This window comes from Eptatretus burgeri, chromosome 2, assembly GCF_056783735.1.
Source record: "Eptatretus burgeri isolate ZD-2024b chromosome 2, Ebu_testis_v1, whole genome shotgun sequence".
In the NCBI taxonomy this organism is placed as follows: domain Eukaryota; kingdom Metazoa; phylum Chordata; class Myxini; order Myxiniformes; family Myxinidae; genus Eptatretus; species Eptatretus burgeri.
In genome coordinates this window covers 14449110-14466377 of record NC_140962.1, presented here as the reverse complement: position 1 = coordinate 14466377, position 17268 = coordinate 14449110, and the positions used below count along the sequence as shown (strand labels likewise).

Genomic DNA, 17268 nt, shown 5'->3' with positions numbered 1-17268 from the left:
TGCTATATTTTGAACATTAATCGGAACATAAACCTGCAGTTCAGCAGTATGTTGCCTCTGAGTTTGACATCCTATGGAATCACATGGAGTAAGTTAGTTTTTTTATTTTTTTTTATTTTTATTTTTATTTTTTTTTAAAGCCTGGTTGGCAGCCTAACAAAATTGAAAAATCAAGTAGTTACGTTCAAAGTACACTGCCCCCATGCCAAATGAATAACATGCCACTCTGCAGCACATTGAGACAATTGGGAGGGAGCCATAATTTATTGCATAATTAAAATAAATAATTGTAAACTTAAATTTATTATTTGCCTTATAGCATACTTAAACCAGCACTGTTTCATTCTCATCTTTAACTTGTTTTTTGGAAAATAATTAATCGATGAATCAAAAACACCCTTCATAGAAAAATCATTTGGTCACTGTCATCTCCAAATATCAGCTTCTTTGCTTAAAAGGTGCCTGAGATATTGCCTAGATGAGAGAAAATAAGTAATTTATCTATAATTAATTGATTCATCAAAAAAATACTGTTTTGCCAAAGCACATCTTCACTTTTGTCCCCAAATTCAGCTTCCTCGATCAAAGGATGGTTGAGATGTCACCTGGAAAAACAAACAAGAAAACAAAGTACTCCCTTGCTTCAGCATCTGGCAATGTCATGCATCACCTGGATATGGAAGGAGTGGTGTACAGTTCAACAAGAAAGCCTGGTGTTGGCGCAGTGGTTAGGGCAGCGGCTTGGGATCCAATAGGTCCTGAGTTCAATTCCCGTTGGGCCACTGAATTCATACACCAGGGGGTTGACTCAGCCTGTCATCCTTCCGAGGTCTGCGAATTGAGTACCAGTATACTGGGCCAGTGTATACCCCGGTTAAAATAGGTGTACCATATCCCTGTGTCGTAAGAGGCGACCAGGGTTGCGTCAGGAAGGGCATCCGGCGTAAAACATGTGCCAAATCACTATGCGGATCATACGGATGATCCGCTGTGGCGACCCCTAACGGGAGCAGCCGAAAGAAGAAGAGGTGTACAGTTCAACAGGAAATTTCCTGGTTTTAAGGACGTCATAAAGGATACAAACAGGCATGCAGAGCTATTGTTACTTTAAATATGGTGGTGTAATTACCATTATGCCTGGTATTTGCTTCATGGTTTGGGTGGTGAGCTTGGGATCCAAGGATCCTGAGTTCAAATCCCACTCGGCTGTTCAATTTCTACCAGGTGGGGTTGACTCTGTCTGTCATCCTTCTGAGGTCGGCAAAATGAGTGCCAGCTTGCTGGTATCCAGTGTGAGTGGCGACCAGTCCAGGATTGTGCCCAATGTCCAAGGAGACTGCTTGGGCAGCACCAACACTCTGCACAGAGTATGGTCCTGATGGATGGAATAACCATTGTCAATGGCGGTAAACTTTCAAAGATTTTCTACAACATTTTAAATCTATTTTCTTTCCATTGAATTATATACTTGAACATGACAACACAAATTGCCTTATTTATTTATTTTTTACACTTTTGAAACCCTTCCATTTAGCAGTACTTGGACAAAATATTGCAGCATTTTGCGTCCTCGCAACCAATCAAATTTGCCAATCGTAGACTTCACCCGTTGTACAACGCTCCCTCCCTATTCCATCTGCAGGTGCTGCACGACATCGCCGGTTGCCTTAGGCCTTGCCACCCGGCATTGATGCGTGCTGAAAGGGTGTACTCCGTTTTCACTGTTTTCTTGTTTGTATGTCGGTGATATTTCGGCCATCTTTTCAGCGAGGAAGCTGAAATTTGGCTCTGAAGGGTATTTTTGATTTATTTGTTTGATTAATTTTCAAAAAGTTGATTTGAATGAAACTGGTGGTTCAGCTATGCTATTTATTGGTCATTTGATTAAGAAATTTGTTTTCATTACACAATTGATCGATCAATTTTTGCACACCCCTCACTCCCAATTCTGTCTCCATGTGCTGGAGGATGTTATTTATTTGGCATGGGGGTGGTGTACTTTATAGCTGTACTTAGTTTTTTATTGCTATATATATTTATTTTTTATTTTGTAGGGTTAGAATTTGAACATTTTGGGTATTTTTAGTGCCATGTCCTGTTCTCAAGCAGAATGTGTACATAATTTTACAGACCCAATTGCTTGAGGGCTTAAATAATTTTGATTTATTTTCATAAATCATCACTTAAAACGTTGGAAGGGTTGGAAATCACTTAAAACGTGTAGAAATGCAAAAAAAAAAATTCAAATATTTTTGCAAAATGGCCGCCACAGCGGCCATATTGGATTTTGGACCAAGTCCAAAATCTTATGGCATGATCCTTGGACCATACCTAATCCCCCACCAAGTTTCGTCGAAATCCGTCAGTTTTTCCGTAATACTGTTCACAAACAAATAAGCAGTCATAGACTGGTACTTATGAAATCGTCAACTTGACCTCTGACCTTGTCTAATAAAAGCTGTCTCTGGAGAAGGTAGCGACGCAAACCAGAAGTTTCTACGATGATTCTGTACCAAACCATCAAAAATCAAATGTTTTGGATGTTTGACCTCTAGTGTAGCAGCATAGCAAACCTGTTGTGCATTTTGTGATACAAGCACCAAATTTGGCACAAATGTACAGTAATATGTTGCGAACATTTTCTGATATTGGGCCACTTGAAATTCTCTCTTTATGTCTGCCATATTGGATTTCAAAATGGCCACCACTTGAAATCTACATTTGCTATTATCTCTGGACGTAATGCAGCTATTGACTTGATTCTGGTATCTAAATGTGTTTTTGGGGGCAAGGAATCCAATGGTACCATTTTCAACTTAATATTATCTATCACAGTCTGTTATTTTATTTGGAAATTATCTGGGCAAATATTGGATTCAACACAATACTTTGAAAAGAATGTCTTGGTTCTGTAAATGTCTTAGGTATAACACTGACATGCTACATGGTCTAGTATTTGAGGCGAGGTATATACCGGTACTGAAGATACGTGTACATAAACAGTGTCATCTTAAGTTCAGCATTGCCACAAGTACATGTATGTTGTTGACTCGTCATGTGCAGTCCCCTTCACACACAGAGGGCTGTGCACTGAAGGGCAGCCTTTTTGCACTTGCAGTGCCTCACACACACACACCCTTTCTTGCACTTGCAAGAAACCAGCTCAATGCAGCTGTGAGCTGCCTCAGTTAGCCTGGTCCAGTAAGGTGTGTACTGTCCTTCTCCAGTCTTTGACCAACCCCAGTTGGTTGGTGGAGGGAGCTCTGGTGCTGGCAGCAGTATCTGACCCCACACATGTCCACCTTGATACACTGACCTCTTGACATGTTCCTCCAGAGCTGCCTTCATTGGGATGAGCTGCACATTGTTCTTCCTTGCGAAGTTTCCTCCTGGCCTTGTCAATGTCTGCATTTGCTGGTTCGATCATACAACAGGATCACGAACCTCTCTGATGTGCATTGCATCGTCTGGTATGTCACGAGGTGCAGAGGACAGCAGCGCCTCAGTGAGTTCTTGCAGTACCGTCCAGACTGCCCACGCAGTCTTCTTGCCATGTCTATGAAAACTAGGCACAGTGTCACATCCAGTTAGAGCATGGAACATTGGCAGTGCACGAGCCTTCTCTCGTCCCAATCCAGCTGCTATTTTGTGTGCTGCTAGGTATCGGAAACTCTGGCCTGTTCAGAATGCCAGCCACAGTTTGTCTTCTGGTTGCAACTCCTGTGCCAGGGACACTGCCAGCACCACAACATCGGTGTCTACAGTCCGGATGAGTATTGCATGGTGTCCATGCTGGACTGCGTGAGATGCATGCAGCAACATCCGACTGTCGGCTTCTTCATGGTTACATGGGGCGAGTGAGGTCAGATCTGGCAGTAGTGGCTTGCTGAGCACTGCCTCTCCATCAGTAACGACGAGTTGCTTGTCCTCCTGGTCAAACCATTCCATGAGAGCTGCTGAGAGGAACCTGAACAGCTCGGTCTTGTTGCTGTCCACTCGTAGGAAGTTCTGCCAGTTACCTGGTATGGCTGCGGCAGCCACCACATGTCTCCACACACCTTATCCCTGCTTTGCACGTGTACCACCTTTCAGTGAATCGGCAAGGTAAGTATCCCAGACCAGATCCAGGCGTGACACTTTGCAGCTTCGTGGACATATATGGGATGAAGATCTGTTGTGCATACTCTTCAAAGGTCTTTGCAGCCGGCTTCAGCATCTAGACGATGGCTGCTCCATCAAGCACAATACAGGTCGTGACAGGAGTCTCTGTCTTTGCGTCGGAGACTTCTTCCAAGCATGTGAGGAGATCGCTCTTGGTACCAGTGCAGAGGCTTCCACCATCAGACAATGCAGGAGGACATGCCTGATTCTCATGACAAAAGAACTCCTCAAGGTTTCCATCTCTCGTCTGGCAGCCAGCCAACAGCCTTCGTGTTAAATTCAGAACGTGTCAAAACTGTCAGTGTGGAATACACACTTCACTCAATACTACTTTATATCAAACATTTCTAATTTAAAGCCTTATAGTAAGAATTTCAGATAAACCCCAAAAAAGTAAGACCAGGTTGGCTATTAGACAAGCTGCCTCTGTTGTGTCCACCAGACAAGTGGTTTTAGCCAGCACACACGTGTATCAGGTAAGCTTGTGCTGAGTACATCATACCTGAACAACTCAGTGAGGCAGAACACAGCAGTGCACACCAGGGTGACCCCTTCAGTGCATAAACCAATTAACCTGTCCACTGCAGGGCATATAGAAATGAAGTTATTTTCTGCATATAATAATACAAGTTCAGTTCTATATAACAATTTCTGTTATTACCACTACTACAAGCTTTGTCTGGAATTTTGTAGACAAGCTGGGATCAAAACATTACCTCCTTCCACCATTGAGTGTAGAGGTAAACATCATGGAAATTATATCGTGCCCTAGATTTAATTCATGCTTACCCGTGTATTTGCTTCACTGGTTCACAAGGTCTTTTGCAGACATGTAATTCAGACTCTTGTCTTCATTGCTGACCACACAATGTTGTCTAGCTGAGCCCAGATTGTATGTAATTAACTCATTTTTGTGGAGTCACAAGGTGATTTAAACACAGCCACACAAAGAACACAGTTGATGTGGGTCAACACACATGCAGCCTCTCTACTCTTTTATTTTGGGTCAGGGCTGTGATTAAAGACATGTCATGGAGTCATGTTTGTAAACATTGTTAAAGAGATGCTACAGTGCATTAAGGAAAGAAGACAGATGGAAGCCTATACAAGAAATTTCTGTACTCTAAAAACACAAAAGATGGCTTAAAGGGTCGAGGAAAAGGGGATTATGCATGTTTGGTATTTATTGACAATATGAATGTAATGTTGCATAAAATATGCATATGAATGGGTCACTTTGGTTCCTAATGGGATATGAATTTATATTTTAGACTGCCAGTATATATGAGCTTGTCTGAGTTGTTACTAGTGATTTAGTAACGTTTTTTTTTTTTTAATTTATATTTACAGAACTAAGACATTCTTTTCAAAGTATTGTGTTGAATCCAATATTTTCCCAGATAATTTCTAAATAAAATCATATAAGACTGTGATAGATAATATTAAGTTGAAAATGGTACCATTGGATTCCTTGTCCCCAAAAACATACATTTAGATACCAGAATCAAGCCAATAGCTGCATTACATCCAGAGATAATAGCAAATGTAGATTTCAATATGGCGGACATAAAGAATTTCAAGTGGCCCAATATCTGAAAATGTTCGCAACATATTAATGTACATTTGTGCCAAATTTGGTGCTTGTATCACAAAATGCACAATTCTTTTGAATATTTGGGCTAAGCTGCCCCACAACTCACTGTGACCTTGACTTTTGACCAAAATTCAATCAGCGCTAGCCATCACGTGGTGAACCACGTGGTGTAATTTGACATTGGTCGCTCCTTCCGTTCTCGAGTTATCGTGCCTCCAAACAAGCAATCAGACTGGTACTTACGAAATCGTCAACTTGACCTCTGACCTTGTCTAATAAAAGCTGTCTCTAGAGAAGGTAGCGACGCAAACCAGAAGTTTCTACGATGAGTCTGTACCAAACCATCAAAAATCGAATCTTTTGGATGTTTGACCTCACTGTGACCTTGACCTTTGACCGATTTTGACCAAAATCTAATCAGCGCTAGCAATCACCCTCCTGAATCATGTGGTGTAATTTGACATTGGTAGCTCCTTCCGTTCTCGAGTTATCGTGCCTACAAACAAACACAAACAAACAACCACACAAACAAGCAAACTGAAGTCATCAATATACTTACGAAATCTTTATATTTCGTAAGTAACAAACAGAAAGGGGTGAAAACGGTAACCTCCGATCTTCGATGGCGGAGGTTAATAAGTGGTTAGTGGGGTGGGAGAGGTGGAGGCACAAGCCTCCTCTTGTTTATGTTGTCATGACTTCTGATGGACCCAACATTGTCATTAAAAAAAAAAAAAAAACCTCTAACCTCCACTACTCTGTTATTACCAGCAGATAGCAAAAACTCTGGTCAAACTAACCTACTTGTTTTCAGTTGTCTTGACGATGGACAACACTATTAAACATCATGTCAGTACGAAGAGGAAGTTGAGTAAAGCCTTCTGCGAATGTGCTGAAGGGTTGTGTGAATATAGTGAGACATCTTTAAACACCGCGATGGTCCCAGCTAATCCATTTGTATTTTCTGGCTGCTAACATCATCCACGCATAACCTTTGGAGTGGAATTTCTCATTTAATTTTGATTCCTTGTACAGGAAGCACAAATGTGCAAATATTTTTGCCTGTTTGGCATTTACATCTGACCCTGTGGCTAATGATGGGATCCTTGTTTCAAATCCCTTGTTGTATTTTGTTGTTTCTTTGAAGGAATAGGGAAGTACATTGTCTCTGTGTTTGCCAAAATGTAGTGTTCAAGTTCTTCCATGAGCCTTAATACACTTTCAAAAACTAAAAAAAAAAAAAACTCCTTAAAAATAGTTGAACAAAGATTGTATAAAAGTGATTTGTCTTGAGCTTCTTGTGGAAAAGGAAGGAATGTTAAAGTGAAATTTAGGATTAATCTTCATCATTGTCTTTATTTAAAAAATTGCTGTCAAATGCAGTCCGGCAGAAAGTGTGGCTTTAGGTTTGAGTTCAAGCAAAGTAACCACTTATTATTATTTAAACAGATGTTTGGTACTACAGAACTTCAATCTGGATACAAACAAACACGACCATAATCGTGACCGAAGCTTTTTGTGCTGCACTCTTCAAGGTAAAAAAAAAAAAACACAGCAAGTGAAGGCATATGCTTTATACTCGTCTCGATAAGGTAGACACTGATTGGTTCAACCGTAATGACATCACGGTGAATCCGAAAGGCCGTAATGAGCCGACCAATGGGCATTCAGATTAACCGTGACGTCATTATGGTTGAACCAATCAGTGTCTACCTTTATTGAGATTTGTATATATAGCACGCACCTTCACTTCCTCCTTCACTTGCGATTTTTACCCTGAAGAGTGCAGCACGAAAAGCTTCGGTCACCATTATGTTGTGTTTGTATCATTATTTATTATTTTTGTGAAACTTTAATTTGAGGATACTTTATAGAATTTGAGATGCTGAAAGATGTCGTGGTCAAGTATGACAGCTGGGGTTCTCTGATGATTGATCAATCATCATGTTTTTGTTTTTTAAGTAATTATCTCTTGGCTGGAGATGTGAATGATTTTTATTTTTTGAGGGAAATGTGTTGTGATTTGCATTTTCTGTACTTTCCAGGTTTTTATCCAGTGTTTTGTTTCTGTATATCACAGTTTGCCTTGCTGCTCTGGCTGCTGACCTATGTTGGTGCCATTTTTAATGGATTGACGCTACTCATTATCGGTGAGGCCATGCAGGGAACTTCTGTTTGTCATCTTGCAGCTCACATAAGCAAACTTGTGAACATGATGTTTTTTTATTTTTTTTTAATAATCGATCTTCTCTCTTATTACATTGCTATGAAAACACTGCTCGCCACATCAAAGTCGGTCTTTGGTTCACTTTGGCACCAGACATGATCTGGTATTCACTCCATGATCTTAAAATCTCCTTTTGAGCTTTTTTGCCATTTTCATTGTTGGTTGGTTTCTAATCTGAAAGTTGTCAAACGCAATCTGATCTAGAAGGAGCCATATAGTAATTGCATACAAATATGGTAGAATTCTACCCCCCCCCCCCATATGCCCCAAGATGCTTGTACTTTGCCATATTCATCTTACCTTCATGTCTCTCTTCCCTCCATTAATATTGCTACTCTCAACCAATCCCCCTCCCCCTCTTCTTCATTTTCTACACTTTACACTCAAATTCCCCATGCACCTTCATCAATGGATGGTACTGTGCCAAGTCCATTTATAGTAGATTGTTCCGATCCGGCTCGTAATTTTCATGGGTCCCGGATCAGCCGGAACTCAGAAAAAATTGCATTTAATCAAATGGATGTAAATATATTTCTTTGGGTGGGTGCATGGCCTCTCTTAGCCTGCTTAGCGTACAGGCTTAGTTTGCCAAAGCACTGCTTTCATTACAATACCATGATGTGCTTTGCAGGGAATGATTGTGATGAATTAGTTGCTCGATTGTGCAAAGTTTATTTCCATTCCTTTCATCATAAAACCAGTTGGTAGATTTCCAATTTAGTGATGATGGATGATTCATAGGTTTAATGCAACAAATTCTCAAAAAAATAAAAAGATAGAAACTTGTCGACATAACCTACCAGTCGTTTGTGCAGGATAACAAATTCCGATAACTCGTGAAACTTTTGGACACCTGAGTTTCTCCTTCACACTACATTCTAGAGTTCCTGCTGTTGTAGAATAATAATAATTGTGCCATTGGATAAATGGTGGTCGATTTTACTTGGAACAAAATTTGTTCGTTTCATTATAAACTTGCCTGTTTTAAAAGCCGCTTTCCTTGTTTGAAGAAGCCCTCATGGTTTTGATTTGGGTTTTATTAGGGTGCCAAGCCAACAAAGCTGGGAAACCTATTGTTTTTCATTATATTTTATTTTTATTATTATGATTATTCCCCCTCCCCTTTTCTCCCTTTCTCCTCCCCTACTTTAAAAATCATTTTCTCGGGAACCGTAGGTCCGATCGACATAAAATTTTCACCATCGTATATATCTTTTTCAGTCGCATACTTTATTGATAATTATGATGTCGTAGATCATGTGGTATGGGCACCATCTTTGAAAAACCGAAAAACTTTGGACCTCTATCTCGCTGTCTAACCGAAAAAAAAAAAAATAAAAATAAAAAAATATGAAACTTGGCACATGTCAAGAACTCCCCATGGGGACCAAGTGATATATATATATATATATATATATATATATATATATATATATATATATATATATATATATATATATATATATATATATATATATATATATATATATATATATATATATATATATATAATTTTTTTTTTGTGACGTCATTGAAGTGGTATCCCAGTGAAAATTCAACAGGGAGAACACTGCATCGGAAAAATTTGAAATTTCTTGAGCATCTACGCAGCTCACCGTATAAAAATAAATAATGGTCATCGGTTACTTGGTTTGGCAGCCATGTTTTGAAAAAAAAATCTTCTCCAGAATGGCTGGTTAGATCAAGGGGAAATTTCTCATCTTCAAGTGTTGGGGATATAAGTTTGTTAATGAATTACTGGTCTACAAAAATAGTTTTGTTTTTTTTTTTTGTTTTTTTTCTTGCATGGACTTTGGAAACTTTTTGTCTAATTTTGGGCTGCTGAATCCAAATCTGAGCTCAGATTTGCTCTATCACATCAAGTTTTTGTGCTTTCTGTATGCTCCATATTCATGGATTTTTACAAAAGTTGACCATCCAGTCTGGCAATCTTGGTGGGGATAAAACGGCAGAAGCTTGATTATTCCGAGTACCCGTAGCTGTAAACAGCCTGCCATGAGCAAAGTGGAGTTCTTGTCTGATTCTCTTAAAAGAATCAACATATGCATCATTAGTTAACGTCTATGATGTATTTGTGATTTGCAGCTGTGAAGACCACCTAATCTGCTTTTAAGACTCTACCTAATCTCGTGAGATGCGAGCATTACTGTATTGCGCGATTCTCAGTGGGGTTGTTTATACCGGGACCTGGTACCTTACACTGTAAGCTAGCTATGTCTACACCTTCAAAGAGAAGAAAGTGCTGTAATACCCAAGTATCTTCTGCTGTATCTGTGGATGCTTCACTTTAGCACCTCAAAGACGCAACATCACTACATTTGTCAAGAGAGTGTACCGTGCCTACTTTAAAGTACCACTTGGAGACCAGGACAAAAACTGGGCCCCTCAAAGTATGCACGACTTGTGTCGAATCTCTGAGATCATGGTCTCAAGGAAAGAATGCTAAGCTCAAGTTTGGTGTGCTGATGGTTTGGAGAGAACCAAAAAAACCACCCAGATGACTGCTACTTCTGCCTTGTAAATGTCAAAGGATTCAATAAGAAAAACAAATTCATGAAATACCCGAGCATACCCTCTGCTATACGGCCAGTTCCTCATTGTGACGAAATACCTGTACCTGTTTTTACCGAGCTCGCAGAGATTTATGAGGAAGCACTTGCTTCATCCACATCTTTATCCGATGATGATGAAGAAGCAGACGCAGAGTACAAGGCATTGGATTCGTTTTTTTTGATCAACCTTCTCTGTATTGTCAGCCTGAATTGAATGATCTGATCCGAGATTTGAATTTCCCAAAACAATCTGCTGAGTTGGCTTCCAGACTGCAAGAGAAAAACCTTCTCAAACCTGGCACGAGTGTCTCATTTTATCGCAACAGAGGCAGAACTGAGGAAGTACTTCCACTCTGATGGTCAACTTGTATACTGCAATGATGTTGAAGGGCTTCTCGCTATGTGATTGCCTGCATATCATTCAAGTGGGTGGAGACTCTTTATTGACAGTTCAAAAAGAAGTTTGAAATGTGTTTTACTTCACAATGGGAGCATCCATGGATCCATCCCCATAGGATACTCAGTGACCCTGAAGGGGAAGAATGCAAACATCAAGGTTGTACTTGAACGATTGAAGTACCATGATCATGAATGGTTGATCTGTGTGGATTTGAAAATGGTGAACTTTCTTTTGGGGCAACAAGGAGGTTACACCAAATACCCTTGTTTCCTATGCTATTGGGACAGTAGGTCTAAGGAGGAGCACTGGGTGAGAAAGGAATGGCCATCAAGGAATAGTTTGATACCTGGTGACAAGAACATCATTAATGAACCACTGGTTGATCGGAAAAATATCATCCTTCCACATCAAGCTCGGTCTGATGAAGCAGTTTGTTAAAGCTCTTGATCACACTGGAGACTGCTTTGGCTACATATGTTCAAACTTTCCTCGTCTTAGCGACGAGAAGAAAAAAGCAGGGATATTTGACGGACCTAAGATCAGAGCATTACTCGAGGACCCACACTTCGTTACGACGATGACCGCTGTCGAAGCTCGAGCATGGAATGCATTCACTAATGTGGTGCAGAATTTTCTTGGGAACAAAGATGACAACTCACGAGAGATTGTGGAGGAGCTGCTCCTTAGTCTGCGAGCGCTGGGGTGCAGAATGAGCACCAAGGTGCACTACTTGCACAGTCACCTAAGTGAGTTTCCAGATAACCTTGGAGATGTAAGCGAGGAACAGGGTGAACGTTTCAATCAAGACATTAAAGTGATGGAAGAACGTTATCAAGGTCGTTGGGACTCAAATATGATGGCAGATTACTGCTGGAGTTTGATGAGGGATGTCCCAGATGCTGTACATAAGATATTGTCCACAAAGAGGAGGTTTACTATGTTGTAATACGATTACACCTGTGCCTGTGGATACTTGTGCTTTCAAGTACCGGTACTTATTTTGTTATATTCGCATTTATTGCTGCATTTTGAATGTCGTGAAAAGTCACAAAACTCAGGAAAATGCTTTGAGCTTGAGTGATGCCTTGTATTTAAGTGATGTACACAATTAAGGGAACTTTTTCTGCCTATATATTTAACTTAGTTTAGTGAAATTTGTAAACTTTTCATACATTAACAATATCGAAAATGTGCAAGCATGGATTATATGTTAATGTATGATTAAATATTGTAATTGAAGTAGGTACCTTTCATTGTAAACATTTTTGCATCTATCGATCTTCTAACGCAACAGTGTTTTTCAACTTGGAGTGTAAAATTGCTGTTTTCTCAAAAATAATGATTTTTCATAGTTCAAAAACTAATGATGGATTTGGGTTCAGCACCCAAAAGTTAGCTGGAATCCGTTGAAAAACCCCATGCAAGAGAAATAGTGTTGACCAGTGAATTGATAGGTCACCTGTTTTGGCAGCCATATTGGATTGAAGAAAAATGTTAAATGTTTTCTCTGGAACCACTTGTCCTATCGAAGCAAAAGTTTGCAAGTATCGATTGCCATGGCTGCATGTACGGTAAAAAAAATTGTCAGAAGTCACATGGTTTGGTGGCCATCTTTGATAGAAAAACGCACGTTATCCAATTAACACGGAACTCAAGCATATGATCCCCTGCCCCATTTGAGGCAGAATATAAGTTTATGATGTCATCGGTCATGTGGTTCATCGGCCATATTGGGTTGGAAATTAAAAATATTAGTCTTCTACTCTGAAACGGTTGAACAGATCGAGACAAAACTTTACAGGTATAACTGCCTATCCATGCCGAACAAAAAGTGAACATTTTTTTTTTTCAAAACAACATGGCTGCCAAACCAAGTAACCGATGACCATTATTTTTTGGGGTTGGTGTATCAAAGTGGACGTCTTGGTACCCGGTCATCACTGCCAGCTGTTATAAAGTGGCAGTTTTAGTTTTACTTTTATTCTCCCTCCCCCAACCACACCCTGGTTTGAACGCCGATCTCGATACTAACTGAATCGGAGGTTCGACCCTGAAAGTTGACCACTTCCCGCTATCTTTGTTCCTTTCCACCATCTTTGTTCACCCAAAAAGGAATCTTACAAGCACTCCACCACTAAATTCAGTGCTTTCTGCACATGCACAGCTTGTTCATGACTGCCAGAATTGTGTGTGTGTTCGTCACTCCTTTGTGTCCACAGCAAACAAGACAAGATGAGACTGTAAAAAGATATCTTGACAATGAAGTGTGAGCAAGTCTAAATGTAATTGCTAATGGTGATCGGGCTGGTGCTCGGTTTGCTTACCCACCCAGCGCTCTGCTCTGTTCTGCATTCCACTTCATACCACCAATAAAGCCAAGAACTCTTTTTCTCTGGAGTCCCTTTTGCATGGTATTGTACAGACATCTGGCAAGGGAGGAGCCCAAAGTCTGATCCGGATGGCCTTCAGGCATTCTCGAGTGCCCCTATTGATGCACGGATACTTTTCCAAGAATTTGCCCCACCTCTGTTAGTTCCCAATGCCAAAAAGTGGCCTCATTCGCCCCCAGAACTTGGTCAAGCGATGGAGCTTTGAGATTCACAAAGGGCTTGAGCTTCTAAGGGCACTTTCCAGCCACAAATGTGCACTGGACACCAAATAGGAGTCATGATTGAGCGAAGCGTCAGGGCAATCCAGGTAATGTTGAACAGATGCTAGTGCATACTTGTGCTTCAAAATACATGCCAAAACGTTACAAACACAAGCATCTGTCATGGCCCACCGACACCTTCAAAGGACAGTGGTGGGTGTCCGGGCCAGCGACTGGTGGCGTTTGTAGCAGTTATTGTGAGGTGAGTGCTTGAATGGATGTGGGGTTGTTTCATAAGGACGTTGTGATGGTTGTAGGAATGATGTGGCATTGTGGTTCGAGTTTGGAGAAGATCTGAGGTGATGTTCAGTTTTGGAATGGTGTGGTTTGAATGAGGTTTTGGCATATGCTAACTAGTTGCTCCTGTTGCTACACGGCTGTGGGAGGGCATGCTTGCGTGAAAAGAAGCTCGTGTGTGTGTGCAGAAAAGTAAATATAAAATAGGACAGAATGAAGTCTTACCAAAAGCCCTTGCAATGCATTTTGGCCCATATACTCACTAGACATGAGGGAAGGGTGATCTAAAACTCTTGGGGAGTCATGGATTCACTGGATCATGGGGTGTGGCACTGTCGGTACCTGTGCAGGAGGATGAAAGTCCGACTAAGTCCTTGGTGCTTCCAGTCTTGCTCTACGGATGAGACTTGGATTCTGACCAGGGATCTGAGACCTTGGTGTCTTCATTTAAAGTCGATACGTGCAGAAGAAGCAATGTAACCTGATTGCATCGCAATTCCCTTCTATTAAATGAAAAAAGTACAAGTGGTGAATCTTTATTATTTACTTTTTCTGCCTTTCTTGTTGGTCTGGTCATGGCCTGCCCATTTGGCATTTAAACTGCTTATTTAACTTTTACTCTTCAACAAATTCTTCCTTAAAAATAAAATGACCTCCATATCCTTTATTTTTGTCCTATTACTCCCATAATTTGCATGTTTCTTGCTGTTCTCATTGTCATCCAAATCCTTTGTTTCATCTTTTGTACCACATTCCATTTGTGTAGAAAATGGGCAAGAATTGTGAATTTTCAAGCATCTGTTTTTTGGATAAGTGGTAATTTTGAAGGTCTTTTTTTTTATTTTTTTATTTTTTTGTGTGTGTGCATATAAACCCTTTTTAAAATTATTATTATTTATTTTAAAGAAAACCTTTAATTTGTATTTTAAAAGATTCTTTTGTAATCCATTTTGTTATGTTGCAGGTTTGATTGCTGCTTTCACTCTGCCCATTGTTTATGATAAGTACCAGGTAAGATTGTTTTGCAGTCCCTTTGAGTTGTTCATTCTAAACAGAGCCTGCAGCACATTTTATTTTATTTTCAAGCTACATTGTCTTAATTTTTGTCCGATTGCCCTTTATCCTCGTATCTCCAAAATATCGTGAGCCAGCATTGTGTAGATATCCATTGCATACTTTGACAGCCATTACCGTGCAATATGTTGTCAACAAAGAATGACCTTGCTTCTGTTTATAGGACAAAATTGACCACTACATTGACCTGGCAAGGACGCACATAAAGGATGTTGTTGACAAGTGAGTACTTTGGAAGAATAATGGTGTTTATACAGGAGTGCTTGATTATCTTGATCAGCATGTTTAACCTGGGACATGCAAGGCATTGTCATTTATAAATGTCTCCTGATGATACTTGATGGTAAAAGATTGACCTGTCATGTTCATCAATTCAAGTTTGTGAAAACTTAATGCTTCAAGCTTGTATCGAGTTGGTGAATAGATGGCTCTAAGATTGGTTGGTGTGCATATCAACTGTGTGATGCACATTACGAATTTCAATAATAAAGGGATTAAAGATTCATTTTCCCATTTTTCATCTCATTCTATGTTAAATGAACAAATATCAGTATCAGATTTAAGTCGTCATTGCCACCAAAATTGCACTGACCTTCAAAGATTACTTTTGTACATTTGACTCATCTCATTGTACAGTTTACTTTTTGTTCATATTCTCCATGAAAACGTTTTTGCTTTTTTATTATTGTTTTTTTTTTAAATTTTATTTAAAAAAAAAAAAATCTTTTCAAAAATAGCTTTAGATGAGGAAAAAGTTATTGATTACTTTTGTCATGTGTTTGGCCAAGGTGGTCCTTAATCTGCCCCCTCTCCGTTCCTTACTCAGCCATCCCATGTGATCCTCAACCTCTGCCATATATATAGTTCACTTCTGATGTATTTGAGAAATAAAATTTATCTTTACTTCCTCTACTTGATGGTCTTTGAACATTCCCTTTGTTGGACGCTGTCGTGTGATGAAAGTACAGTACTTGTACGTTTCTCGTGTTCGTACGACTTTAATTGTAAATATATTTTGTCTTTTAAACGGCACAGCCGAATCGAACCAGAACAATACTCATAGAATAATGGAAATGCAGCCGCCTCTTGTGTACAATCAATTGGAGCGTTGTGACCCATTTTGTGCCAGTAATTCTTACTGATTAAAAGAAAATCAATCTCTGCTGATCAGCAATTTCCTTGTCCACCATTCTATCTCCATTCGTTGTAAAATGCATCAGAATCTCTCAGGAAGATGGGTTGTATGTAACGATGGATTATACATCAAGTTGTGGCTACAAACAGAACCTCCAGATTTTTTTTTTTTTTGGTCATGCATTTCGAAGGAAGAGGGTCCACCTCGTCTGAACGGTTGGTCTACTTTGCTGTTTGTTCAAGTTTCTAGCTATTTTGTGGTGTAATTGTCATTTTGATTGAAAATTGATGTTTTTTTTTTTTCTGCTACCTTAGGGTCCAGGCCAAGATGCCTGGAGCGAAGCGTAAAGAAGAGTGAGGTATTGAAGCTTCAGCAACGTCGTTTTGATTTACTGCCTTCCACAGGCTGCTGATCTGTGGAAATGATGACATCCTCTGACATTGTAGAATTGACAGAATACATATGTCATTCTTTTCTTTGCCCTTGTGATTGTTTGTACTTCCTTTGTGGCACACTGTCCAATTCTAAACCCTCCCCTTACCCCACTTGAAGTAGTTTATTGATGTATTGTGATTGAATATGACTGTGCATGTCTTTGTAGTTGTTCAATCCCTGCAGGCTCACATTGTAGATTGCTTGGTATTGTGCGTTTAAGACTTGTTTAAAAATAAATACGCACATTTTGAATCTATACTTCTATTGTCATCATGGTTTGAGCACGAGGTACTGTGAGCGAACATATATCGACATTGTTGTATGCTCGAATTTGCGTATTGATAATCTCGCTGGCCAATGTGTGGCCTGTTACCGTGAGTTGTAATTTGTACCATGCAATGCTTGTATCTGTGACTGAAATTCAGAACCAAGGTTTGTGGACTACTACTGTGTGTTGGTCAATACATTAAAAGAAAGGCTGAACTTTGTGCAACCGCTTGGTCATTTGAAGTCATTAAGGTATTTGATGCTACTACATATTAACAAATTAATTTTTATACGCCCGATATATTATGTGATACCGGTCGTCCGTCCGTCCGTCCGTCCGTCCGTCCGTCCGTCTGTCTCTGTCTGTCCATCCGTCCATTCCTGTCCACACTAACTCCCAAAGTTTTCACGGTTCATATTTGGTACATAGGTTACAGACTGGAGACGGTGTCACGACATAAGTTCGTCATCTAAAGTGGTTGCCATGGCAACCAGGATGCTGTTTTCCATGTAGT

The 17268-nt window shown here is 39.9% G+C and overlaps 1 protein-coding gene across 4 annotated transcripts in view; it reads left to right on the top strand.

The window, feature by feature from the left end:
- The window catches only part of LOC147031458 (reticulon-1-A-like), a 28127-nt gene extending 11153 nt beyond the window's left edge, over positions 1-16974 (top strand). For all 4 annotated transcript variants that reach the window (XM_085863520.1, XM_085863511.1, XM_085863503.1 and 1 more), the window contains 4 exons: positions 7836-7905; positions 14807-14853; positions 15080-15138; positions 16366-16974. In XM_085863520.1, the coding sequence (XP_085719646.1) occupies positions 7836-7905; positions 14807-14853; positions 15080-15138; positions 16366-16408 (219 nt within the window). In that variant the 3' untranslated portion in view covers positions 16409-16974. The remainder of the gene's footprint in view (positions 1-7835; positions 7906-14806; positions 14854-15079; positions 15139-16365) is intronic.
- Positions 16975-17268: the final 294 nt, after the last annotated feature.